A 27,225-nucleotide genomic window follows, 5' to 3' on the forward strand; every position below is an offset into this window, starting at 1 on the left:
CAGTTTTCAACTCTTCAATTTCTATAACTTTAACAAAAGCAAGAAAGCACTGCCAACATAGGAATGTTAAAAGATGTTTACTACTTTCTTTCATTGAAAAAAAAAAAGAGGTAATATATTTATATACTTATCAAAATATCAAAACAATTTTATTTTTGCCATAAATATCTTTCCTTGTGCTCTAGATGATCTGAAAATAAATTAAGAACCCCAAAATTATATCATTCAATCCTTGTGATACTAAATTTCCTTTTATTTCTTAGTAAATGCAACCATGCGTGTTAACTTTATTAAATTAATCCTCAGTATCATAGTCTATGATTTAACATGAGAAAGAAAACGACTCTTAACCAAGATGATAATTATATATTTAATACATCTTGCTTTTAACAGCAATTCAAAGTAAACACATCATAGGCCTATAACTTATTGAAGATTTATAGTGCTTACAAAGTTTATTCTAAAAATATACCTTATTTGTTCTAAGTGAATAACATTATCTAGAAGATAAAATAATAAATTATAGTAGTATATTTACCACCACTATAGTTAAGATTGTGTACATATATTCAATATGAAGTCCTCTTAGGATTTTAACACTTTCAGCCTTAAAGTGTAAAAGCACACTAAAGTTTGGCATACAAGATCTCAGTCTTACAGCAATGGTTTAAAAACCAAAAATTAAAAAAAAAAAACCTAGTTGACATGTTAAGAGAGCATGGGCACTGCACATCCATGTACACACATACATATTCTTTCTCACTCATTCAACACACACCCACATGCGCGCGCACACACACACGCACCCCCCCAGAGTATGCAGAAGATTTCACCCTTGTGTATCAGACAGTTGCCATCGATTTCAAAAATAAAAATTGGGAAAAAAAGTTAACTAACATATATATTTAAGTCATATTTAAATGGCTCTGGTTTTTAGAAAGATATGCACAAAACTGTTATCTAGGTCTGTAACATGTACAATATGCCATCTCAATACATTCTTAAACAGGATTGAACTATTCACTAATGGGCATACGAATACATATGAAATTGTGTACCCATTCATTTCCCAGGTGACATTCCACGAACAATCAGTCATATGACCCAGCCCAGCTAAAGTGGTTTGCTTTATAGAACCAAAGAACAGAAACCAATAGAATGAGAAATTTCATTTTGATCTGTTTGGGGTTTTTCACATGTTCCATGTACAAAAGCAGCAGGATTCTGTATTGCAAATGACAGTTAATACCACCACTTAACACTTTGTGGCATGCAGAGGTCAATTTGTATTTCTAAAACATATATATATTCTAGTTAAAGTCCCCAGTGGTCCTTACTTTTAATTATATATACTCTTCCAGGTTTAGACTCAAAACAATTTAATGCCGATAACCTCTCCTGCTCATCAGTAATTACTCCTGCCAAGTAAAATCTGTCAAAACAGAAAATTATTCTTCTGATTCTCTTCAGTAATGCAGGTTTGAAAAATGTTCTATGGAAGTTCATTTTCATCATATATTAAAACATCCAAAGTTCTTTAAAACAACATTAAAATAGAAACTACACACTAGGGCACCCATAAGTCATATTGTTGTGATTAGAAACATAAAAAGGCACAATAGTAAGCGAAAGAGAAAATACCAGCTTTCCATTCATGTTTTTTGGGCCTTCCTCTTATTTTATTTCATGAAGTTTTTAAATTGTTCAAAGCATTCTTATACTCTGCATGACAGTAACAGAATATTTTGGCACATCAACATTGTGATACAATATATGGTATGTTTAAAAAATTAATTTAAAAATTTCATCTATTAATCAACATTTTTAATGCAGTGCATATATATTTTACACTTATTTAAGTCAAATACATAAAGGTTTGCAACTGATTTACAGACGAAGCAATCACAGATTGCAGTAATACAAATATACCAATCAGGAGAAAAACTGCAGCCTGGCAATTTTATAGTCCATAGTTTCGTTGGTATAGCTATCATTTACATGCCCTTTTCATCTTGTTTTTCTGTACAAAAAATATATTTTTGCCTTCTTCATTCCTGATGAGATTTTTCTGCGATAACTTTACACTCATACTGCAAAATGTAAAAGGTTAAATAAAAGGTTAACAGATTAAGGTTTAATTTGAATAGCAATTTCCCTATAAACTACAAAGTTCTAAAAATTAATACTTTATTAATCTATACCCACTTTATTCCTCAAAGAATCTGATACTGACCCAACTATTAGGATTCAATAATAGATGTGATTGGGAAAAGGAAAATTCACATTCTAGAAGTGAAAGAGGCATAGTCAAAAACAGGAGGAAGATGAGGTTTCTGCATTATAAGCAAATGATAACAGGATACGTTTCAGATCAGCCCAAGAATATGCAAGGAAGCAAAGTAGGTTTCTGAGTGCTCAGTCAGGTGAGTCATCAAGAATCATCAAAGGAAAGGTCATGAACTTAAGACCAGGACTGATAACAGTAAATTCAGAAGGAAAGGCTTCTAGTCAAAACAATATTTTTAAAGTATAACTATAAAAATGTACACTCACAATTCCAAATAAAGGAAACAAATGCACTTTTAGAATAATTGGGTGGCTAGATTATCAAAAACACAGCAACATGAAACCACTCTATTCTGCTGATTAAAATGGTAAAAGTGACAACACGTATTCATGAAACTGCTGTGGCCTCTGAATGTTAGTCCCCAATCCTAGTCATGTCTGACTGGGATCAGCAGCAATGTCCTTTCCTTCTCAACTAAAATGATCAAACATTTTGATTTGCTGGAGATAGTCCTAATTTGTATCTATCATAGCAACATCATTACTAATAGAGCCTCTTTTCACTTGTAAAATTGTTCCTTTTTGATGGATTAGAAACCTATAAATTAGTTTTTTAAAAAAGGGGAGCATAAATCATATCGCTTTATCCCTAACACATTTTAGCTTTTCTATCCAGTGGTTCCTTCAACTTTTAATACACTTGTGATTAAATCCTTCCAATGATTTATTTCAATGGAATTGCAAAGAGATTCAAAGGATGCTGTCTTCACAAATTGCTTTCCCTAAAGAAGAACTGCCATTTGGAGAAAACTTGTCTTACATCTCAATAACAGAAAAGTGATTACATAAGCATCAGCTTACCATCGCCAGTTGTCTGCCAATGTTTCCCATTGTTATGCCTCCAGCAAAAAATATACAAGGTAACCAAGAACGAACATAGAGAAAATCTGGAGATGTATATCTAGAATAATAGAAATGTTTTAACAACGCAGAGGAAAGATGATGACACTTATTAAGATAATTACAGCAGAAATCAGTTACTCTTCAGATTAAAGTGGCTAACCCAATTTAAAACTCTCAGTTCTGGATTCAGTTATCATTTATTTATTTTAGCAAACGAGCACCAAAAAGAATACTTACTGATAAACACCATTGTAGACTAGCAGTTGCGTGACCAAGGTTGCCAAGAAAGCAATTCCTACTCCAAGGCCAAAACCAGTTCTAGATCTATCAAAAGTCCACCACAATCCAATGGACAGTGCAGCCAGTGTCAGAGACAACTGTATGTTGTTATCAAAATCCACTTTCTGAGATCAGTGTTAAAGAGTCATCTTAAAACTTGTACCCAAATAATATCACCTGTGCATTTTTCTAAAATAAGAAATGTTACTGTCAAGAAAGGAGTTAATTGCTTATTCTGGAGTGCATTCAGTCTTTTAATACAATGTATGAGATTAGGTGGGATTAAAGTTGTCTCTTGTATTTACTAAAGACACACAGAGGGCATGATATTTCATTAATAGAGCCTACTAACCTTTAAGTCCTCAAATAAAAAAACACTCTATATACATTTCCAATTTTAAGATCAGACCCACTTTTTGAGAAATGCGTTCTTTGCTAAAAATGTAACTGGGAGCCTCGGAACACAAGTTTTACTACAGGAACACACTTTTGCTAAAAAGGAAGCCAATATTACTTCCCAAAAGGGTTGAGAATTACTTGAGAATCATACAGGAACTTGAAAATAGAAGAGTTGACAGCTATTTAACAGGGTATGACACTGTCTATGTGATTTACTGACAGACACATTTTATAATAATGCAGTTCAGAAACAAGAGTACCAAGGACACAGTATCCCTTTCTATTATGTCAACTGTTCCAGTTTTAATTTGTAGAGGATAAAGCCTTGAAGTGAACATTATCTTGCAACCTGCTAAGCTATTTTGGTGCCTGAGACATTCTGGTATAGGACAGTTTGTTCAAATGATATTTTATTTCCATCACCTACTTAAGCATCTATTCACAAATGTACAGCCCTTTTCTACTCCAAAATCTCTGGACAAAATGAAGCTTTACAAATTCAATTTTCTCATTTCTTTGCTAGAGGATTACACTAAAGGAATTAATTTCAAGTATCATTAAAAGGGCATTATCTATGTCCCAAAGGCCACATCTTGGCTCTGTATCCAGCTCCCCAGGGGAGCCTACATATCTCACCAAACTAACTGGCCATGCTGCGAGTACAGGGAAGAGAGCAGAAGTTCAAAAACTGCATATGAAACCATTTCCTACTTCCTTTCACACCCTGTTCACCACCTACCCGACCAGCTGGTATCCTGAACACCCAGTGTGCTTACTTCTCAGCTGTTAGGGGCCACTCCCTCAAGGTCATTCCCTGTTGAGTCTTGATTTAACAAGAAACTTGTAGTTTATGGTTATCTTTCTGGAAAAGAAAGCTTTTCTTATTTTTTAGCAGGCCTTATACCTAAAACTCCACAAAGAAAAGCTTGTGAGCTTTGATTTCTCTATGACATAAACATTCTTGTAAAGTGTGGAATTTATATAAACTGGGTTCTATCTTTGCTTACTGACTGAACTTCACTTTGAGTCAAAGCAAAATGAGGCGGCTTCTAGGGTTAACAGGTAAAAAACATCAATCTTAAAAATAGTACTGTGTGATTTTACGAAGTCTAAGTAACCTAATATTGAGTCTACGTTATAAATTTGTAAACATTTGGGGTTTTGCTTAAAGGATGGCCAGAACAGCTACGATTGCTATATTTAAGTATTTCATTGGGGAAGACAGAAAAGAACCAAAGCAAAAAATTTAAATTAGGTAAAGTTTTTTAAATTCCAGAAAAGGCTATCTGAATTTCTCAACTTAAATATAGCTGAAATGTCTGCGATAAAAAGGTCTATTCCACCAGATAGGGAGAATTTACATACGGGTGGGGCTCCTGGGTGGAAGACGGGTGTCAGATCTCTGGGGTCTGGTCTCAGCTCTGGCACATCCTCACAGTATGAGTGACTTAGCAAAGTACCTCACCTCCCTAGCATTCATTTGTCTTATTATCTTTATAAAGCAAATATGGAACTAAGTGATTTCTAAGTTTTCTACTAGATATAATTTTCTATGAGTCTATCTTTTTAAGCCCTCCTAACGACTAGATTTGTTTAATTGACAAATATCAAAGATTTCCCCAAATTAAACATGTGGGTAAATGCTTTAATACAAAAGGAAATGGAAAACCAAAATAATAACAGCCACTGGGGGATTTCCAATCCAAGGGCCAGCACAACTGGGAACAAAAAGGCAGATATGTTTTCAGCATCTAGGACCCTGCCTCTTTCCAAGGTTCTTCTTTCCAAATTTCTCCGAAACACCTTGATACTGTCCGTAAAAGACACAGCAATCAGGGGCAGCCAGTTAGCTCAGGTGGTTAGAGTGCAGGCTCATAACACCAAGGTTGACAGTTCGATTCCCACATGAGCTACACAGCTGAGCCCTCCAAAACTAGACTGAAGCCAGCTACTTGACTTGGAGGTGATGCGCCCTGGAAAAATACACTGTTCCCCAATAAAATTTTTAAAAAATGTATATTAAAAAAAGGACAAAAAAAAAAAAGACACAGCAATCTCCCTTCCTCATGGCCCAACCCCTCTCCAGCTAACTGGCAGCCCTGAGCCCAGTGCAGTTACAGGGAAGCCTGGGGCAGCCCGAGTCACACCTCCTGCTCTTCCCACCACCAAAGGCTCCCAGCACGTCCATTTTCTAAGCCACATCTTCTAGAAAAGGGGAGACTGAACTAGCATTTGCCAGATCCTCCTCTACAAAGGGAAGTTGGGGGTGGGGGGAAGAGAATGGGAGGACGACAGGATGAAATCCTTATGAGGGCAAAATCTTTTGTTCTGGAAGTAGACATTTTTTTCCTGGGGGGGTGTAAGGCAGAGGAGAGAAGGGAAATGCCCTTCTAGCTAGGACACTATAAAAATACTCAATCACTAAATAAAATGTCAGACTCTTTAAACGATTAAAGTTTAAAAACATGTACCTTAGGGAAAAAGTTCCTTCTGGCCAAGGTTTAAGTTGGCTATTTCTATGTATGCCACCTTTACAAAAATGGATGTGGTTTGCTGGTGTTGATTAAAACCAATAAAGGACAGTCTGCCTTTAAAAAACAATAATTATAGGTTTTTTAAATTAAAAACAAAACAAAAAACAACCAGTCTCTGAAGCCACCACGTGTCCTTATTGGCAAATCTTAAATGAAGGAATAGAGGAAAGACATCCTTTGAAAATGTACCTGTTTCAATGCTAAAGTTACCAAAACTATAGGTAAGTAATTTAGTAACTTAAGAAAAACATGGAAATTTTTTAAACATGCTAAGTCTCTAAATTATATGGAAAAATGGGGACTTAAATGAAGGGCTGAACCCCACACTGATGCAGCCATCACAGCCACTACTGCATTGTTTCAACGATAGGACGCGCATTCCTTTTATGACAAAGTGGGCATATCACAGTTTGCGACAGTGAAGCTGCAAGGGACTGGTTCACCTTTGGTTGTTATTACAAATTTCATTACAGCAAAAAGGATACAGCGCTGGCATGGTTTATACCGACAAAGACGGCCACACACCGCATTACACTTGACCACTCTCTCTTAAATTCATGTGGTTCTCCTAGATGCCTGTCAATGCAGGGGTATAACAACCCAATCACAGCTGTGGAAAAAGAGAGAAAAAAATTAAGTCATCTCCAACGCTATCCTGGCTAAACTTAAGCTAAGAGTCACCAGAATCCTCATAAGCACTGGAAACATTATTTTGAAAAGCTCTTCAAGTTACTTAAAGTTAATTGCTGATATTTTAAACTTACCTCCCAAGAGGGAAAAGAAAAAAAAAGATAAGAAGAACACCACTGAAGAAAGTGTTGTATAATAAACGATTCCAACAGTATTCTAAAGTGTAACAGGCAAAACACCATTTCAGCATATGATTCAGAATTTAGCAGATTGGCCTGGATGCTTCATGCTACGTTGCTACAATTATCTCTGAGAGTTATTAAGAAGCATCAAACCGGTTGGCAGTTAAGCAATGCTCTCTCTAAGCTATATAACAACCATGGAACATGGCATTAAATGCCACCAATCTAAAGAAAAGCTAGAGGCTAAACACAGTCCAATAAGCTCATCACACACACAATGTTCAGATGGCGATGGCTGTCCTGTCGTACAGGTCATCCTTGCCCCTTCGGCTTCCTGTCTCGGTCTCCTGCATCTAGCACCTTGATCTGACATTGCCTTCCACCCTGGCCCTCTGGTGAGACTCTAGGTCATATTGTCAGAGCTGGAAATGCTCAACAGAAATCTACACATAAGACTCATTCTGCACATAGAAAAAAAATGGAGGAAACATGGTCTATAAGAATTATAAATCAGCAAAAACTTAAATTCACTGTTAAAAGACTAAGACGTCATTTTAGTACATTTCTTACTTTTGCAAAGAACATCTTGACTGCCAAATGTGTAACTAATTATGAATAGCTATACACAAAATGTCTATGACTGAGACTCAAAACATTCTCACTCAATTTTTAACTTAAATTCTTGACGAACCTTAACTTTTTGTTGATTTAGTTGGAGACGATTTTAAGCACTAAGTTAGTCATTAAAAATAAAGGGCAATGAACCAAAACTTCCTGCAACAAGTTATAAGGAAAAAGTACTTCCACAGATTAAATTGAACAGCAAATAGCTAGGCAGCTTTGATTTGCCAATCTTCCTAAAAACAGAATGGTTATGCTGCCATTCGGTAATAAAGACCACTGTCACATCAGTTGATAAGCATGTTTAAAATGTCTAATACTATCCATGACATAGCATGGAACGACCATGCCAAGGTCTAAGTACCTGAGGGTCAGCAGCCTCTGCCTGGCCTGGTGTTGGCTAGCTATACCTCACAAACAATGCATTCAATCTCCAAAATGGAAGTCCATTAATATCAAATACCACAGGCTAGCAGACCAATGGAGCAGCACGAAGAAGAGGCTGCAAGACCACCCTTCCATCTGGAGGTGAGATGCTACAATGATATGTACGTTTTCTCATCCACAAAACACTTGCAGTTGCTCTTTAAGAGTTAGGCTTTTGCTGAATATAGACAATTCATGGCCCATCAAGAGATTAACAACCACCGGTTATGCAGAGCTCCAAAAATTTACAAGTTATACTATGTTTTCATTACAACATTGTAGGAAATTAACTCTTGTTTATATCAATTAGCCGATGGTAAAATTAGTTTTGCTATACATGGTTTCATGGAAAGCTGCAGAACCTATCTGGGCTTTTAAGTGAGGACTTACTGTAAATTCCTATTTAAAAGGCTGCTCTAAAATCCTGTGAGATTAACTGACAGCATTTCCAAATTTCAACAAAATTAAAGTATAATAGCAACAAGCATGCCTGAGAGTTGAAATACATCTAAATAAATAGCACACCTCCTCTTTTTCCTAACGGGGTCATGATACTAACAGCCCATATGTCATCCCGCACTCACTCTCGCTCTCTCTCCCCTCCCTTTGCCTGTTGCAGAGTAAAATCAACTAAGATCAGGCATTCCAAGTCAATTTTTCTCAGCAGCTGATGCCATAGGTAAAGTATTATCACATAGAGAGAGTGCTGACATGTGTGTGCGAGGACATAAATAAGTAAAATTGACTATATTTTTATGCATGTGATGTCAGACTTGCAAGTGAGAGACAACTGTGGAGAGAAAGCAAAAACACAAAAGGAATTTAACTGCCATGCTGCCAACCTTGGGATTTGCCAATAAAAATCAAATCCATTGAGTATGCATGGTTCTGGTTGCTCACTGAGAGGGGAGAATTCGAGGAAGCTTGTCACTTCCCATTAAATGTCTTCTTTCTTCCCTTTAAATAAAGGCATGGCAGACTCTGATAGCAATATCTACAGCACAGTGAGGCTCTACTGTTTAAGAGCTCGGCAGAGGTATGTCTGGGCTTCTTCTACCCTTTCTGTTAAAATCATGCCTGCGTAAAATCATATGCAAACACAGTCCTGGTTAATCAGATGGTTCTCTGATGCAAAACTCACATTTGTTAGGATACAGGCAGACCTCATTTGATTGTGCTTCGCTTTATTGCGCTTTGCAGACATTGCGTTTTCTACAAATTGAAGGTTAAGACCCTCCACCAGCAAAAATATTACGGCTAGCTGAAGGTTCAGATGATGGTTAGTACTTTTTAATTAAGGTATGTACATTGTTGTTTTAGACATAATGCTACTGCACACTTAACAGACGACAGTATAGTGTAAACATAATTTTTATATGCACTAGGAAACCAAAAAATTCATGTAACTCGCTTTATTGCAATATTTGCTTCATTGTGGTGGTCTAGAATAAAATTTGCTATATCTCCAAGGTACGTCTATATATTTAAGTTACTGCCCAGTGACTAGTTGCAGCCTACCAAGGCTAAAAACAAAAAAAAGTTTACAAAACATCAATATTGTCATCACTTTTTCATCATAACGTGTTTAATGCAGTGATATACTAAAAGGAACAGTTAAACATTTTGCCAAGAAAAGGGGCTGAAAAAAACAAAACCACAACGAGATATACTTTTGTGGAAAACTATTTATAGGATAGGCAACGTTTTAATTCAACAAATACTTAAGCTCCCACAATGTCTCTGGTTCTTGGTATTTGCTGGGGATTTAAAAAGAAAAAAGAGTAAGACATGATCCCATTCCCAAAGTGACCACAGAAAGTTACATACAGTCATGTGTTTGGGGTAGTACTGACAGGGCCCAGTGGAGGCCCAACCTTCCCCCAGCACGTGCTGAGGCAAGGTGGGGTACGGGGGTGTCAGGGAACTTTCACAGAAGAGGTGATCCTTGAGGCAGGAGAATTCAGCAGTTGAGTGGTGTGGAAAAGGCTTTCTAATCACAGCAAAGCATTTGAGGAAAAGCATAGGGAACAGAAAATGCCTGGGGTCACCTGCAAATTGTAAGCATTAGGCAGAAAGGGAGCTCAGGGTTCAGAAAGACTCCAAAGAAGATAAAAGCAGTCAAGGGTCACACCATAGAGACTTTACCCTGCAGCAACTGGGGAGCCAGGAAAATAATGCATCACACTTGTAGCAGATAGAGAGGCAATCACTGTTCCAGCAGTGAGTATACAGTACAAGACAGGGGAGGGGAGCCTGGAGGCTGGTGCAAATTAGGGACAGAAAAGAGAAAAGACTGAAAATTCCAAGCAGAGTTGTTGAGGACCTGGACCAAGAAAGAGAGAGAGAAAAGATGTAAAACTTGGAAACTGAATGTGGGAGGTAAGAGAGAGAGGCAGGAGTCTCAAAGGGCTCTCCAGGAATTGGGTAAATGACTGCATGGCTAAACAATAAAGATTTGTTTTTTCTTTTTAAATTAGACATTAGTTTCATAGGTATGAACACACTCGGGTAACCCATGATTTTTGAGTCAACTTCTCGTTATTTTATCCACACAATGACAGTTGTCATTTTTTTCTCCTATTTATTCTTCAGAAAGATTCCTCTGTGGCCCTCAACAATATTCAAGAGGTTTCTAACTCCAATTCTAATGTACTGCACATAAAGAACTTAATCAAGCACACACAAAGGGCGGTCTCAGCAGGCACCAGGGCTAACTGGGGCAAATCTCACTCCATGAGGTAAGCCCCCCACACAGCAGCCCGTAAGATGTGGACATGGCCATACCCACAGCCATTCAGACTGAGGCTCAGTCCCATACACTGACGGGCTAACAGCAATCAGAGCTCAACTATAATAGGAAAGCACACACAACCCACACAAGGGACACTCCTGGAGCACCTGGAACAGGTGACCAGGGAGACTGTGCCACTAGGCCCCACAGGACCCCTACTACAAAAGACCACTCGACCAAGACTGGGAGACATAGCAGATCTGCCTACTACATATAAATGAACATAGGGAGGGAGCCAAAATGAGGAGACAGAAATATGTCCCATATGAAAGAATAGGAAAAAACTCCACAAAAATAACTAAATGAAATGGAAACAAGCAATCAAGCAGATACAGAGTTCAAAATAATGGTTATCAGGATGCTCAAGGAACTTAGTGAAAACTTCAACAAAGAGATAGCAAGCCTAAAAAAGGACACAGAAGCCATAAAAGAAAGCCAGTCAGAAGCGAAGAATACAGTAACAGAAATGAAGAATACACTAGAAGGAGTCACCAGCAGACTAGACAAAGCAGAGTATCAAATCAGCAATTTGAAAGACAAGGTAGCAGGAAACACCCAATCGGAATAGCAAAAAGAAAAAAGAATCCAAAAAAATGAGGATAATTTAAGAGACCTCTGGACAACATCAAGCATCATAGGGGTACCAGAAGGAGAAGAGAGAGAGCAAGGGATTATTTGAAGAAATAATGACCCCAAGTGGTTCAGTTGGTTAAGAGCTTGCTCAAGAGTGCAAGTTCTGAGCAAAAGCGGTTCGATGCCCGGCCCAAGCTAAGCTGCCGCTGAGCTGCCAACAGGTGGCAGGATGGCTCAACTTAAAGAAAAAAGAAAAAAAAAAGAAATAATGACTGAAAACTTTCCTAACCTGGTAAAGGAAATAGATATACAAGCCCAGGAAGCACAAAGTCCCAAACAAGATGAACTCAAACAGGCCACAAGAAACATTATAATTAAAATGACAAAGGTTAAAGAAAAAGAGAGAATCCTAAAAGCAGCAAGAGAAAGGCAACTAGTTACTTATAAGGGAGCTCCCATAAGACTGTCAGCTGATTTTTCAAGAGAAACTTTGCAGGCCAGAAGGGATTGGCAGGACAATTTAAAATTGAAGGAGAGATAAAGAGCTTCCCAGATAAGAACAAGTTAAAGGAGTTCCTCACCACCAAGACATTATTACAAGAAATGTTAAAGGAACTTCTTTAAGAAGAAGTTGAGTGGAGGGGGTAGAGGGGGGGGCTGCAGCAGGGAGAACATAAAGATGAATAATAAAATGGCAATAACTATGTATCTATCAATAATCACTTTAAATGTAAATGGATTAAGTGCTTCAATCAAAAGACACAGGGTAGCTAAATGGATAAGAAAGCAAGCGTCATACATATGCTGTCTAAAAGAGACCCACTTCGGATCAAAAGACATATACAGACTGAAAGTAATGGGATGGAAAAAGGTACTTCATGTGAATGGAAACCAACAGAAGCTGGAGTAGCAATACTTACATCAGACAAAATACACTTTAAAACAAAGACTATAAAAGACAAAGAGGGGCATTATATAATGATAAAGGGATCAATCTAATAAGAGGATATAACCCTTGTAAATATTTATGCACCCAATATAGAAGCCCCTAAATATATAAAGCAAATATTGACCGACACAAAGGGAGAGATGGACAGTAATATAATCATAGTAGAGGACTTTAACACCCCATTGACATCAATGGACAGATCTTCCAGACAGAAAATCAACAAGGAAAGAGTGGCCTTAAATGACACACTAGACCAGATAGATTTAATTGGCATTTTTAGAGCATTTCACCCAAAAGCAATAGAATATACATTCTTTTCAATTGCACATGAAATATTTTCCAAGATCAGTCACATGGTAGGCCACAAAAAAAGTCTCAATAAATTTAAGAACACTGAAATCATATCAAGTGTGTTCTCCTACCACAATGGTATGAAACTAGAAATCAGTTACAAGAAAAAAACTGAAAGACACACAAACACATGGAGGCTGAATAACATGCTACTAAATAATGACTGGGTCAACAATGAGATCAAGGAAAAAATAAAGAGATACCTTGAGACAAATGAAAATGAAAACACAATGATCCAAAATCTGTGGGATATAGAGAAAGCAATCCTAAGAGGGAAATTCATAGCAATACAGGCCTATCCCCAAAAAACAAGAAAAGTCTCAAACACTCTAACCTTACACCTAGAGGAACTAGGAAAACAAAACAGCAAACAAAAACCACAGTGAAAAGAAAGGAAATAATAATATCAGAGTGGAATCTAAGAAAATAGAATCTAAAAAAAAATTACAAAAGGTCAATGAAACCAATAGTTGGTTCTTTGAAAAATAAAAATTGATAAACGTTTAGCAACACTCATCAAGAAAAAAAAGAGAGAAGGCCCAATAAAATAAAATCACAAGTGAAAGAGGAAAAGTGACAACTGACACCAACCACAGAAATACGAAGGATTATGAGAAAATATTGGGTCGTTGGGAAAGTCATGACGCATTTTTGCATTGAAAAACATAGAAAAACATGTCATGACTTTCCCGACGACCCAATATTACAAACAATTATATGTCAACAAATTGGACAATCTGGAAGAAATGGATAAATTCCTAGAAACATACAATCTTCCAAGACTAAATCAAGATGAAACAGAAAATCTGAACAAACCAATTGCTACTAATGAAATCAAATCAGTAATCAAAAAGCTCCAAATAAATGTCCTGGACCAGATGGCTTCATAGGTAAATTTTACCAAATGGTCAAAGAAAATTAACACTTATCCTTCTCAAACTATTCCAAAAATATTCAAGAGTCGGGGAGGCTCCCAAGCTCATTTTACAAGGTCATGATTCCAAAACCAGACAGACAGTACAAAAAAAAGAGAAAATTATAGGCCAATATCCCTGATGAACCCAGATTCAAAAATCCTCAACAAAATATTAGCAGACCACATACAGCAATACATTAAAAAGATAATATAGGGCTAGCCGATATTGGGTTGGGTAAGAGCTCACTCAAGAGTTTGAGCTCTGAGCAACAGTGGTTGGATGCCTGGCCTGAGCTGAGCTGCCGCTGTGCTGCCAACAGGTGGCAGGATGGCTCAGCTAAAAAAAAAAAAAAATATATATATATATATATATATATATATATATATATATATAATATACCATGATCAAGTGAGATTTATTCCTAGGATGCAAGGTTGGTTCAATATCCACAAATCAATTAATGTCATGCACAACATAAACAAAATAAATGATAAAAATCATATGATCTTATCAATAGGTGCAGAAAAAGTATTTGACAAAATTCAGCATTCATCTATGATAAAAACTCAACCAAGAGGGACTAGAGAAAACATACCTCAACATAATAAAGGACATATATGACAAACTCACAGCTAAAATCATACCCAATAGGGACAGCTAAAAGCATTTTCCTTAAGATCAAAAACAATACAAGGCTGTCCGCTTCCACTACTTTTATTCAACATAGTACTGGAAGTCCTAGACACTGCAACCAGACAAGCAAAAGAAAGAAAAGACATCCAACTAGGAAAGGAAGAAGTAAAACTGTCATTATTTGCAGATGTGACAATACTATATAGAGAGAATCCCAAAGATCCCCACCTCAAAAAAAAAACCTGATAAATGAATTCAGTAAAGTAGCAGGACATAAAATTAATATTCATAAATTAGTTGTATTTTTATACACCAATAATGAACTGTCAGAAAGAGAAATTAAGAAAACAATCCCATTTACAATTGCATCAAAAAAATAAAATACCTAGGAATAAATTTAACAAAGAAGGTAAAAGACATGTACTCAGAAAACTATAAGACATTGAAGAAGATATAAATAAATGTAAATATATACCATACTAAAGGGCAGGAAGAATTAACATCGTTCAAATGTCCATACTCCCCAAAGCAATCTACAAATTCAATGCAATCCCTATCAAAATACCAATGGCATTTTTCACAGAAGTAGAATAATCTTAAAATTTATATCAAACCACAGAAGACCCTGAATCTTGAGCAATCTTGAGAAAGAAGAAAATTGAAGCTATCACGCTGCCTGATATAAAACTATACTACAAGCCTATAGTAATCAAAACAGCATGGTACTGGCATTAAAAAACATGCACAGCTCAACAAAACAGAATAGAGAGCCCAAAGATAAATAAACCCATGCCTATACAATCATTTAATCTATGACAAAGGAGGCAAGATTATAGAGTGGAATAAAGACACTCTATTCAATAAACGGTGTTGAGAAAACTTGACAAAAACATGCAAAAAATAATGAAACTGGACCACCTTCTTATGCCATATCCAAGAATAAACTCAAAATGGATTAAAGACTTAAATGTAAGACCCAAACCATAAAACTCTTAAAAGAAAACATAGGCAGTAAACTCTTTGACATTGTTTTTAGTAATATTTTTTCTGATCTGTCTCCTCGTGCAATGGAAACAAAAATAAATAAATAAAAGTGTGGCACTATATCAAACTAAAAAGTTTTTGCACAGCAATGGAAACCACCAACAAAACAAATGACAGCCTAATGAATAGGGAAGATATTAACTAATGATACATCTGATAAGGGGTTAATATCCAAAATTTATAAAAATCTCATAAAACTCAACACCAAAAAAACAAACAATCCAATTAAAAAATAAGCAGAGGACCTGAATAGGCATTTCTCCAAAGTGGACATACAGATGGCCAATAGACATAGGAAAAGATGATCAATGTCACTAATCATCAAAGTAATGCAAATGGAAATCATGGTGAGACACCACCTCGTACCTGTCAGAATGGCTATCATCAATAAATCAACAAACAACTAGTGTTGGCGAGGATGTAGAGAAAAAGGAACCTTTGTGCACTGTTGGTGGGATTGCAAATTGGTGCAGCTACTATGCAAAATGGTTTGAAGGTTCCTAAAAAAATTAAAACTAGAACTACCTTATGACCCAGAAATTCCACTTCTGGGTATTTATCCAAAGGAATCCAAAACACTAATTTGAAAAGATATACGAACCTCTATGTTCATTTCAGAACTATTTACAATAGCCAATATATAGAAGCAACCAAACTACCCATCAACAGACAAATGGATAAAGAAGTGATACATATACACAATGGAGCATTACTCGGCCATAAAAAAGCATGAAATCTTACTATTTGCAAAAACGTGGATGGACCTACAGGGTATTATGCTAAGTGAAATAAGTCAGACTGAGAAAAACAAATACCATATGATCTCACTTATATGTGGAATTTAAAGAACAAAATAAATGAGCAAACAAAACAGAATCAGGCTCATATAGGGAACAAAGTAATGGTTGTCATAGGAGAGTGAGGTTGGGGAGCTGGTGAAAAAGGTAATGGATTCAGAAATACAAATTTTGGTAGTTATAAAATAGTCACAGGAACATAAAGTACAGCATAGAGAATGTAGTCAATAATGTTGCAACAACTATGTACTGAAGTCTGACAATTAACTTCGTGAACTTGTTGCAATAATGTTGCTAACCTTTTTTGATATCAGAGGGATTATTCATTATGAATTTGTAAGAACTGGACAAAAAAATCACCATGTTGACATTTGGAAGTGCTGAAAAGGCTGCATGAAAAAGTTAGACGACCTGAACTTTTCACCAACAATTCATGGCTCTTGCATCACGACAATGCACCAGCTCACACAGCAGTGTCTGTGAGGGAGTTTTTAGTCAGTAAACAAATAACTGTATTGGAACACCCTCCCTACTCACCTGTACTGACCCCCAATGACTTCTCTCTTTGCCCAAAGATAAAGGAAATATTGAAAGGAAGACATTTTGATGACATTCAGGACATCAAGGATAATAAAATGGCAGTTCTGGTGGCCATTCCAGAAAAAGAATTCCAAAATTGCTTTGAAGAGTGGATTAGGCGCTGGCATCAATGCATGGCTTCCCAAGGGGAGTACTTCAAAGGTGACCATAGTGATATTCAGCAACTAGGTATGTAGCACTTTTTCTAGGATGAGTTCGCGAACTTCATTGTCTGACCTTGTATAGTGCCAGGTGGGTACTAGGCTAATGGGGGGATCACTGCATAAATTATATAAATTATATTAATGTCTAACCACTATATTGTAAACCTGAAGCTAATATAAAATAACACTGTATGTCAACTGTAACTGAAAAAAATAAATAATTTTTAAAAAATAAGCAACTTGAAACACCAATCATTATAAAACTAAAAACAGAGAACTAAGACAAGGAAAATGAGATCAAAAGCAATTTACCAGAGTTCTACTAGTTGTCCCTCCAGAAGCTGCAATAGCACATTGTCCAGCACTATGTATTATAGAGAAAGGTAGCAAATAACCAGGGGCCCTTCTGTTTACGTGCAGAACGTGTGATTATGGAGACCCTCCAGAAGGTAGTTGCTTGGCCTATGAATATTAGTTGGACAGGAAAATCAGAAGACAATTATTGGATTTTCTGATTTAAGATGGTGAGGGCCTAGAGAGCATTGAAAATGCATACCAACACATACAGACAAAAATATATGCATGCTACATATACACGCAAACTCCTACACACTATGTTTCTTACATCATTTACCTTTTTTCTTGATATTTTCCCTAAAATTTGGGGGGAGGGCAGGCAGCAATTATGCCAGAATCTATTTTCCATCTTTGGCAACTTCCACAAATCTGATATCTTTATCCTCGTCTATTAAACACCGTGACTTACCAAACAAAATCAGTACCAGAAGTAACTGGACTCTAGAGTTCCTAATGCCTATTTTCTGTTGTCCAGGTGCCTCAGAGAATGCACTGCTTTCAGAAGAAACAGTGAAGCAAGACATGTAATTGCAAATTCCCAAATGAAAAGGTGTAAGGTTAAGTCTGTAAGTGTGAGAAACCTAGTGACTGGAAAATGGAAGGAAAGTAGGGACAAACTGACTGAAATGTAGTATTAACATCTGGAATTTTCCTTCCAAAGTGTGAATCTGTGTCAAAAGTGCCCACATCCCAGGTACAGACACAGCACCTGTTCCTCTCCATAATGGAGGTACAATGAAACCTCAGTCACGTTCTCCTGTCCCAGTGCAGAAAGTGCAACATACTCCAGTACATTCCATCCAAGCCTGGCACTTAGTCAGGAGGCTGTGAAAGAGGCACCCTGAGTGGATGAAGTGTGAGTAGCTCCCTCTTTCCCCTTCCCTGGCATGTGACATTTGACCTAGCTGAACCATTCACTGGCTCTAGAACCCTGGGTTCATTGCTATCCTCTCATCATCTCGGCTTCTTCATCCTCCCCCAATAGGCACAATGCCAAACATCTCACTCCCAAAGTTGCTCTATAGCTCCCTGGGGTTAAGGGGTGTGTCTAGCACATTAGCAGACATTCCGTAAATAATAGTTCCTCTTCTCTGATCTTCCTTTTGTCTATTCTTAAAAGACATGTTCTTCTAAGTCTCCAAAAGCTTCTATTGGTAACCAGACAGCAGCTATACCAGAAAATAAACAAAGAACTAGAAAAAGTTGTTGGGAAAACTTCATTTTTCTCTTTTCTGAATTTAAATGAAAGAAAGGAAAATACATGAGGACTAACATATACAACAGAGAATGATGAAATATAACTTATGCTATCTTCTCTTTGTCTGTTTGGTACATTTTGCCTCTTCTCTCAGAGAATAACCCTGTGGACACCAAGAATCATCACCTTTACAACTTCTCTTTGGATGTGAATATTGTAATAGTAAGACATCAACATATAAACCACACTGAACCCTTACCATGACAACGCCCTTCCATCCACGCAATGGGATTATGTAATTGTCCAGTAGGTTTCACAAGGTCATTCTAAAATGTCTCACACCTAACTTCTTATCCTTTGACCTCCAGCTCTAGGATGAGAGTCAAGAAGGATCTACATTATATTGCAAGGTATTTATGTAAATTAAGTATGAGACACTAAACGAACATTCAAAAAAGCAGTTTTCTCCCTCAATCAGAATTCTGTTCTACCATACAATTATGGCTTCCTTTTATTACTTTAATAAGTTATTATAGAAAAATAAGCTATCATTAGAAAAAGCTAAAGGGCTGTCCATTATGAAAGGTCTGCATCAATAGGAATTTTGTAATTTATCCATCACAGACTGTCCACCAAAAAAAAAAAAAAGATCTCAAGTATCTAATAGGAAAATAATGATTTTAAGCAAAGAGAATCTACCTTATTGATCTTAAGTATTTATTATTCTTGAGGTACACCTAAAAACAAGATGCCAAGAAAATAAGCATATACAAAAATCTAAAAAAATAACAATATGAAGCTTTAAACTTGAATAAAACTATTTCATCTTTAAAGTTTTTATCTACTTCAAAAACAAGACCATAAACACACATCAGACCCTTAACACCAAACAGCAGTGATCATCATTAAAATAAGACTTATTTGAGATGGGCTGAGGAAAAGACAAAATTTAGAGATTTAAAGCTTCATCCCTAAGGGAATCACATTTTTAGGGTTACATGTTTAAAGGTCACAGGTCAGACAGAAATTAGACACAAAAGAGGACATACTCTATTATTCCATTTATATTATAATCTAGAACAGGCAAAAATAAACTAGCGATAGAAAGATCAGTGGAAGCCTGAGGCTGGGGGTGGGGAGTGGACTGCAAGAGGGCACGAGAGAGTCTGTAGGTGATGGAAATGTTTCATAGCTGATTGTGGTGGTGGTTACATGACTGTATGCATTTGTCTGAACTCATCAAGTTGTTCATTTAAGCAGGCACATTTATTGTATTTAAATTATACCTCCATAAAGGTAATTTTTAAAAATGTATTGCTCAGACAACATTCACATTCATTTACCATATTTTCTTTCTAAGCATCACAGAAACAACCTACACCTACCTGAAGCTGTGCCACAGCACGGTGGTACCCACCATGCTGAAGAAAAGATGCTTGCAATCACATCAGGTGGAAAGAGTGTCACATTTCTCTGAATCTGTAGTAAATTTAACACCAATGCAAGAAACACTCCAATAAAAAACAGCACTACTCCACGAATCATCAAATTCACACTGCGGCTAGTCACAGATGAGATATAGGGGCCATGCTTTTTGGGCCCAGGTGACTCTGTCTCTCCTTCTGCCATCGTTTCATAAGGTCAGTAAGCCGCCAAAAAAAAAAAATGGTTTCCCAGCTGAAAAGCCAACTGTCTGTGAATCAAATCAGATTGATGTTTCAACAGTATAGTATCTTGTCCTAAAACAGGACCTACCAGAAATCCTGCAAGAGATAAGAAAAAAGAAATCAATGTGGGCGTAATGATTATATAATTTTCCTGATTTCAATACTAATTAATTTAAAGGGACAAATAATGAAATAACAAACAAATATTTACTTATATCAGTTGTTGACTGAATAAGAAAAGGTTTAAAAAACATTTTATATGCATGATGTAATAATAAAAAAAAGTACTACACTTACATTTACTAGGACAGAATAAGTAACCAAAGAGACTTAGAATAATAGTAAGAGCAGTTTGCTCCGCCTCAGAGAAAAGCTGAGCAGGTTATCTGAGGCACTCCCACCAGAATCTGGAAGATCAAAATCCAGATTTCTGTTTCATCTACCTAAATTTTTATACTTTACAGAAAATAAATTTATACTTTACAGAAAATTAACACATTCTGACTGACAACATTGAATTGTTCATAGTAAAATGTGACTTGCTCATGTGGACAACCTCCAGAGAGGAACAAAAGGACGTGTTTTAATATTTAATGCTTATATATTTGAATTTCTGCTCAAAAGTGTCTTACCAAAAGCAGTCACCACACATTCACCTACACATACACCAAGCACAGAAACCAGTCGTGACCCTTTCTCTAGAGCCACAGCTGTGTCCCACCCCTGTCTTGACCCAATCCACCCACCCTTGTTGCAGTCATGGGAGTTTCAAGAGAAAGGTGGAGTAGGGAGCAGAAGAAAGGAAGCTAAATATGAAGAATAACCTACTTTAATGAGTTTTATCCACACAGATCCTGACTCCTAAAATGTACAATCAGTGTAGGTTATTTGTTTATTCCACTAACCAAAATGATCTTTCCTTTGTGTGTGTTTAAGACTTTTGAGGCTTTTCTATGCACCTGACATACGGTAACTCATATAACTTTCACAATAACCCTAAAAGGTAAGTGTAATTATCATGTCCATTTTACAGGTGAGGCAAAAAAGCAAAGAAAGGTTAAGTCACTTAACCAAGTTTATATCCCTAAAAAGAGGCCAAACTGGGATTCAAATCCCTGCCACCTGACTCCAAAGCCCTCATTCTAATCACAATGTTCAGCCTCCCAAACTGTTGCATATTTTTCTATGTTTTCTATAAATACGATTTTTTTAATGGAATAACACTATACAGACTATTTTTGTAACTTACTTTTATCCCACCCAACAATAATTTACCTTGGGCATCATCACAAGTCAGCACATAAATGATGTTTCCTATAGCTCCCTTATAATGATATGTATAGTTGCTTTATGGGTTATAAACTTTTTCTATAGATCTGATTCACTGTCACGTCTCCGCTGTGCCTATGTACCCAGAAAGGTGCCTCCCTAGCCCATAGTGGGGGAGCTCTATATATTCCTATTTGTTTAATGAAACTGGGTAAACTTTTTGAATCAAACTACACTGGGTTAAGCGGGCCTTTCAGAAGGCAAACCTAGCACTTAATCATCATTTAAAGTATTGGGTTGTCAGAAAAGTCATGACGTATTTTTTCTATGTTTTCCGTTGCAAAAATGCATCATGACTTTTCCGACAACCCAATACATTTCCTCTGCGTTTCCAAGTTTCAAACTACCTTACAAATCAATTTTAAAACAAAATTTATGTGTAAATAGAGAGGGGTGCTGACTTTAGAAATCATCAGTATGAAAATGAGAATATCTGTAACTACTAGCAACTTTTGCAGCCTATCAACTTCATGTGATAAACAGACAAGAGTGTTTTCCGAAGCCTCTATTACACCCAAAGCTCTGTGCACAACACCCAGGGGGAGAATTCTGTCCTAAAGCTATGCACAGTTCTCCATTACCTACTTAGTTTATAGCATAACTGAGCTCTACAGCTTAGAGGACTGCAGAAAACAGTATATATTACAGCTAATTCATGGGACAATAGACTCTAAATGCCAACTGAAAAAGTCCAGAAACACCTCCTCCTAGTTGGTCTTGCAGACTATTCCTTGCTGTGGTATCTGCCATGTCAGCATGGCATGTGTTCGGGTCACTTAGTGAGGTATTCAGTAGCTACAGCATTCTTCTTCATCTTTATCATTATCACGATCATGACTATTGATAAAGCACCCATGTATGGAGAGCCTAATCCATGCCAGACACATAGTAACCCTAATCTTCAAAATAACCCTAAAAGCAGGTGTGATCATCCTCACTTTACAAATGAAGGTGTAAGTCAAAGAGATTTTGTAACTTGCTTATGGTCACATGACATGCAGTATTGGAACCTGAATTTTACCTTACATATGACTGACTCCAAAACCCCTTGTCTTCCCTCTAAACCTTGACTGCCAGTCCAGCCCAACTCCTCAGACTTCTCTTTTGGCACATGGGTCTACAGTCGAGGACTTGGTTACTGAAAAGATGGGTAGACATTAGAAAATAATCTCAATCATAATATATTCTCAAGGTACAAATGTCAGTGTAAGTAGGCCACTGTATAATAGTGCAAAGACCATGAGAATAAATGTACAAACACCTTGAAATTTTCTTTAAATGTACTAGAACTAGATCAAGGTCTAAAAAGATGTTGAAAAGAAAAAAAATTATACAGCCAACTTACTACATTAGACCAATAGTTGACTCTCCAAATTTCCAGTAGACACAGCAAACTCCAACTTCTGCCATTAAAACGGCTACTAAAAGGCAAACAGTATACAGCTGACCCTTGAACAACGCAAGGGTTAGGGACACCAATGCCTGTGCACTTGAAAATCTGCATATAACTTTTTTTTTTTTTGCATATAACTTTTGATCTCCCCAAAACTTAACTACAGTCGGCCCTCGATATCTGCAGGGGATTGGTTCCAGGAGCCCCCATAGCTATCAAAATCTGCAGGTGTTCAAATCCCTTATATAAAATGGCATAGAACAATGCATACGGGGGTCCCCTGTATCTGTGGGCTCCCAACCGTGGACTGAAAATACTGTTTCCGATCCATGTTTGGTTGGACCTGCGGATAGGAAACCTGCAGTACTGTGGACCAACTGTATTTACCGCAAAAATCCATGTATAAGTGGGCCTCCGTTCAAACCCATGTGGTTCAAGGGTCACTGTAAATACATTTTAAGTAACCCAAATTGCCTAGTAAATCATTTATTTACGTTTATGAATTTTTTTCCAAAAGTGAATTAATGGCAAAGGATATTTTATGTATAACTTTTTTAAAAACAGTAAAATAACTTCAGTTTTCAAAGTTATATCAGTTGTGGTAGGCCTCATTTCACAATCACCTCCCAGTGTTTGTCAAAGGGCATTGGCATTCTGGGCAGGACAATTCCTTGTTCTGTGGCACTGCCCTAAGCATTGCAAAAGATTTAGCATCCCTGGCCTGTGCTCACTAAGCGCCAGTGCATGCTCCTTCCCCAATGTGAGACAAATAAAAATGACCCTACATATTTCCAAAAGCCCCCAGACAGGCAATACCCTCCACTGAGAGCCATTGATTGCCAGGGGCTCTTTCCTCAATGAATTTCAAAGCTGCTATAGACTTTCTAAACTCTTTATTTATGTTACTCTACCACAGCTGTTTATCCTTTACTAGCAGTGCTTGTTCATTGTTTCCTACTTCACCCCAAAAGTTTTCTTTAAAATAACACAACATTTGTTTGATGTTTATTTGAATGCGTTTTTAAACTAATTTTTTTTAAGTCCAAAAATCTAATTTTGTGACTGCATAATACAGCAGTATATAATTACTGTAGACAAAAATAAAAGCTAAAATGCTTTAGAATCACAGTATCCCAAAATTTAAGAAGTGGAACATAACTAGGAGATCACCTATTCCAAGGCGTATGTGAATCTGATGCGAAACAAAAACAAAAAAGTTGTGCAGATGTGCATTTTTCTGGGAAGGGAATTCCACAATTTACACCAAGTACTCTAAAGTCCAAAAGAAGTTAAGGACGCGTGATCTAACAATTCTTTCATTTTACTGGCAAAGCAAATGAGATCCAAAGTGGTCAAGTGAAGTGGCACGATCAAGGCTGTTCTACTGGATCTTGCTGCCACAAACATGTAAAGTGAACTCCTGGAAATTGGCAGACTCATGAAAGGGTTAAGAAATTCCACAAGACCATTCAACTCCTTACTGTGGAACAATTAAGTTCCTAAAAAAGCATGTTGTTTGTAATATTAGTCACACACTAGGGGAGTGGGTTATTTTAAAGTGAAAGCTCTTGGAATAAGTATCCCCTAATTTGTTTGCTTTTAAAGTTTGTTTTTCTGATTAAGTATTGATACTATTTTCTGAGAACCAAGCATACCTATGCCTTTAAATATGTTTCTTACATCAATGATAAATTGAGTTCTCCAAAATTAAAAAATAATGTATATTTGAAAACTTTAGATTACTTGATAAATAATTTGCTGATCAAGGAAGGAGTCTGTGGTATAAAAATACCGTTTAAAGGACAGGATCTCAATAGATCCTCAACAGTAATCTTGGTAAGTAGGCAGGTATTTTTAATCCACATTTTACAAAATAAAATTGGTTAAGTAAATTTCTGAGATCATAAAATTGTTACCAGGTATTACCAGGACTAGCCCCAAGCACTCTGACTCCACATCCAGACTACTGTCCATTTCACTACATTGCTTCCACCTACAAACACCATACAAAAACAATTTAAGTACCACACAAGAAAGTTTTTCAAGTCATGTTGATAAACTACTGTTAATACCAAAGCGATACTTTTCAACAACTGACAAAGAAAAAATTCCACATGACATGAAACATTTTACCTTGAGCCCTGACCTACAATTTCTATAAAGACATCACAGCAGCAACAACAACAACCACCAAAAAAAAAAAAAGTTCTAATAGTTTGGGTAAACAACAAATAATCAAAACTAGAAAAATAATTATTCCAGGTATATGAATATGACTACCTGTTAATGGATTAATATTATCACTTTTAGGTGAACAAAAGAGGGATTTGTGAGTGAAAATCAAAGTTGATATTTGCCACTGAAACAATTTCAGGCAATAGTAATTGAAAACAAACACACAAACAAAACCTTCTAGTAACCTTTAAAATCGGTTGCATTTCAATAATTGCAACAACCCCTAAAATCAAACAAGATCATTCATCTTCCAATGATTAGTAATCACAGAAGTATGTTTGTTCCCTCAGATCACCCTGTGCTCAGGTCACATAGGCCACTAAATAATAAAATTAAATTACTACCTCCCATCTTTTTCATCATATGCTCTCTTAATTAGAATGGCATTCTCGAAATAGAATAAGCATTAACATTAGGTAAAACACACTTAAATTAATGAAAAAGTTTAACTCTCCTTAAATAAAAGCACATACACGTGAATCATAGGTTATGGACACTAAAAACTTCCAGGAAGAAAAACATATTTGCCTTGAAGACACTGAAATTCATTTTTCCTCTGGACATTAAAACCCAAACATAGAAACCATTAAGCTAGCAGTATTCACATCCCATTGTTGCTTTTAAATGTCAAATCTCAGTCCCTAAAAAGGTTACTCCATTGCTTGAGAAGAATTTTCTGATAATAATGAAAACAAGCTGTCTTTAAATTACTGAATTGTATTTTATCCTTTCCTTTCCAGCCCACCATAGGCAAAAACAAGTTATCAGGTTATAAAGAATCAACCTTTCCCAAACGTACACAATTTACAGCTTGGCCATTTTATATCAGGTGTGTATTGAGAACTCTAACAAAACACACTACTCAATATAATATCCAAAGAAAGAATGAAGGGGAAAAATAGAAAATACATGGCTAAATTTTTTTACTGTGGGACACCTATTCGTGGCAGCATCAGCTTCATTCATTTTCACACAGTGGTTTGCTATCAAGGCCAAACTCAAAAGTTGGAAAACACCATCTAGCCGCTGCTTGGCTGCCTTCAGTATTCCAGCACCCAGGACTGGAGAGTGTCTTCTTCCCCAGCAACCTCAGCTCCACTGCAATACTGATCTGGGCCAGTTTCAGTGACCCAGCTGTCAAATCTATCCATTTCTTCTTAAAGCATTTCTTCACCAAGCCTACAAAACAGTAAGCTCTTCCTGGCATATTTTTCCTAGACTATCTAGCTAACACTGTACTTCAAAACTCTTTTCCCACCACTCACGGGGCAATTGGGCCCGTTACCATTTTTTTTTAGCACCCGTCCCCCATCATCCACGCTGCTTTCCTTTTCCAGATTGCTAATCCCCACTGACTAACTCTAAAATCCCAGGAACTATCACCAACCGACTTCTAGGTCTCAACGAGAGCTCTCTTTGGCATACCTACACACCTACTCCAAAGATTTCCAATTCCAATCCAAAATGCCAAAGTCCCACTCCTCAAACGCTACATCAACATACCTTTTTGTGGATTCTAAACTTACTGCAATAGCTGCCTTTTTTGGATCCATTCCCCTCCCAAGCCTCAATCTCCCCAAGCTACAAGCCTCCCAAATCCTGACAGCTTCATGCTTGACAGCTCGCCGGCCTCCACCCCCATCAGATCTCCAGAGTCGCCCTTTCCGCCGTCCTCCAACCTTCTTTCCTCTCGGACCCTCTTCCAATGTTCGGGGAGCCGCGACCTCTCCGCTGGCCTCGCCCCGACCCCGCTGTCCCCTTCCGGACCTCTCCGACCCTTCTCCAGGTAAGCGGAGCCCCTCGCCCTTCAGGGCCCATCTGCGGTCCTGGCTCCCGCACTTGCCATCAGGGTTCCTAGGCTGCAAAAACACCAGCAGTTTCTGTTCCCGAAGGCCACCCCCTTCCTCAGACCGCTTCCCTCAGCACAAAGTCACTGGCGCGTCGCCGGGGGACCCCAACTCACCCCCGCCTCCGCCATCTTCTGGGAT

The 27,225-nt window shown here is 37.1% G+C and overlaps 1 protein-coding gene across 11 annotated transcripts; it reads right to left on the reverse strand.

Annotated features, from left to right (window-relative positions):
- Positions 1 to 1,651: 1,651 nt before the first annotated feature.
- On the reverse strand, positions 1,652 to 27,225 carry INSIG2 (insulin induced gene 2). Of its 11 annotated transcripts, none has more exons than XM_019665356.1 (7): positions 27,201 to 27,225; positions 22,631 to 22,747; positions 19,999 to 20,376; positions 6,887 to 7,011; positions 3,427 to 3,593; positions 3,148 to 3,247; positions 1,652 to 2,090 (listed from the first exon to the last, which is right to left on the reverse strand). In XM_019665356.1, the coding sequence occupies exons 3-7, from the start codon at positions 20,240 to 20,242 to the stop codon at positions 2,049 to 2,051; spliced, it is 678 nt and encodes a 225-aa protein (XP_019520901.1). In that variant the 5' UTR covers positions 20,243 to 20,376; positions 22,631 to 22,747; positions 27,201 to 27,225; the 3' UTR covers positions 1,652 to 2,048. The 11 variants fall into 11 exon arrangements, with proteins under 11 accessions (XP_019520901.1, XP_019520899.1, XP_019520900.1 ...); XM_019665354.1 differs by lacking the exon at positions 27,201 to 27,225 and adding an exon at positions 26,917 to 27,188; XM_019665355.1 differs by lacking the exon at positions 27,201 to 27,225 and adding an exon at positions 24,929 to 24,995.

This window comes from Hipposideros armiger, unplaced genomic scaffold (genome assembly GCF_001890085.2).
Source record: "Hipposideros armiger isolate ML-2016 unplaced genomic scaffold, ASM189008v1 scaffold_440, whole genome shotgun sequence".
In the NCBI taxonomy this organism is placed as follows: Eukaryota; Metazoa; Chordata; class Mammalia; order Chiroptera; family Hipposideridae; genus Hipposideros; species Hipposideros armiger.

Bases quoted from the DNA above. Each gene is read 5' to 3' on its own strand.
- INSIG2 (XM_019665360.1), bottom strand. From the start codon at position 20,242: ATGGCAGAAGGAGAGACAGAGTCACCTGGGCCCAAAAAGCATGGCCCC. The intron at 3,248-3,426 runs GTAAGTATTCTT...CTATTATTCTAG, and splicing joins GTCTACAATGGTGTTTATCA to ATATACATCTCCAGATTTTC. The intron at 2,091-3,147 runs GTAAGCTGATGC...TACATTTTGCAG, and splicing joins TTGGCAGACAACTGGCGATG to TATGAGTGTAAAGTTATCGC.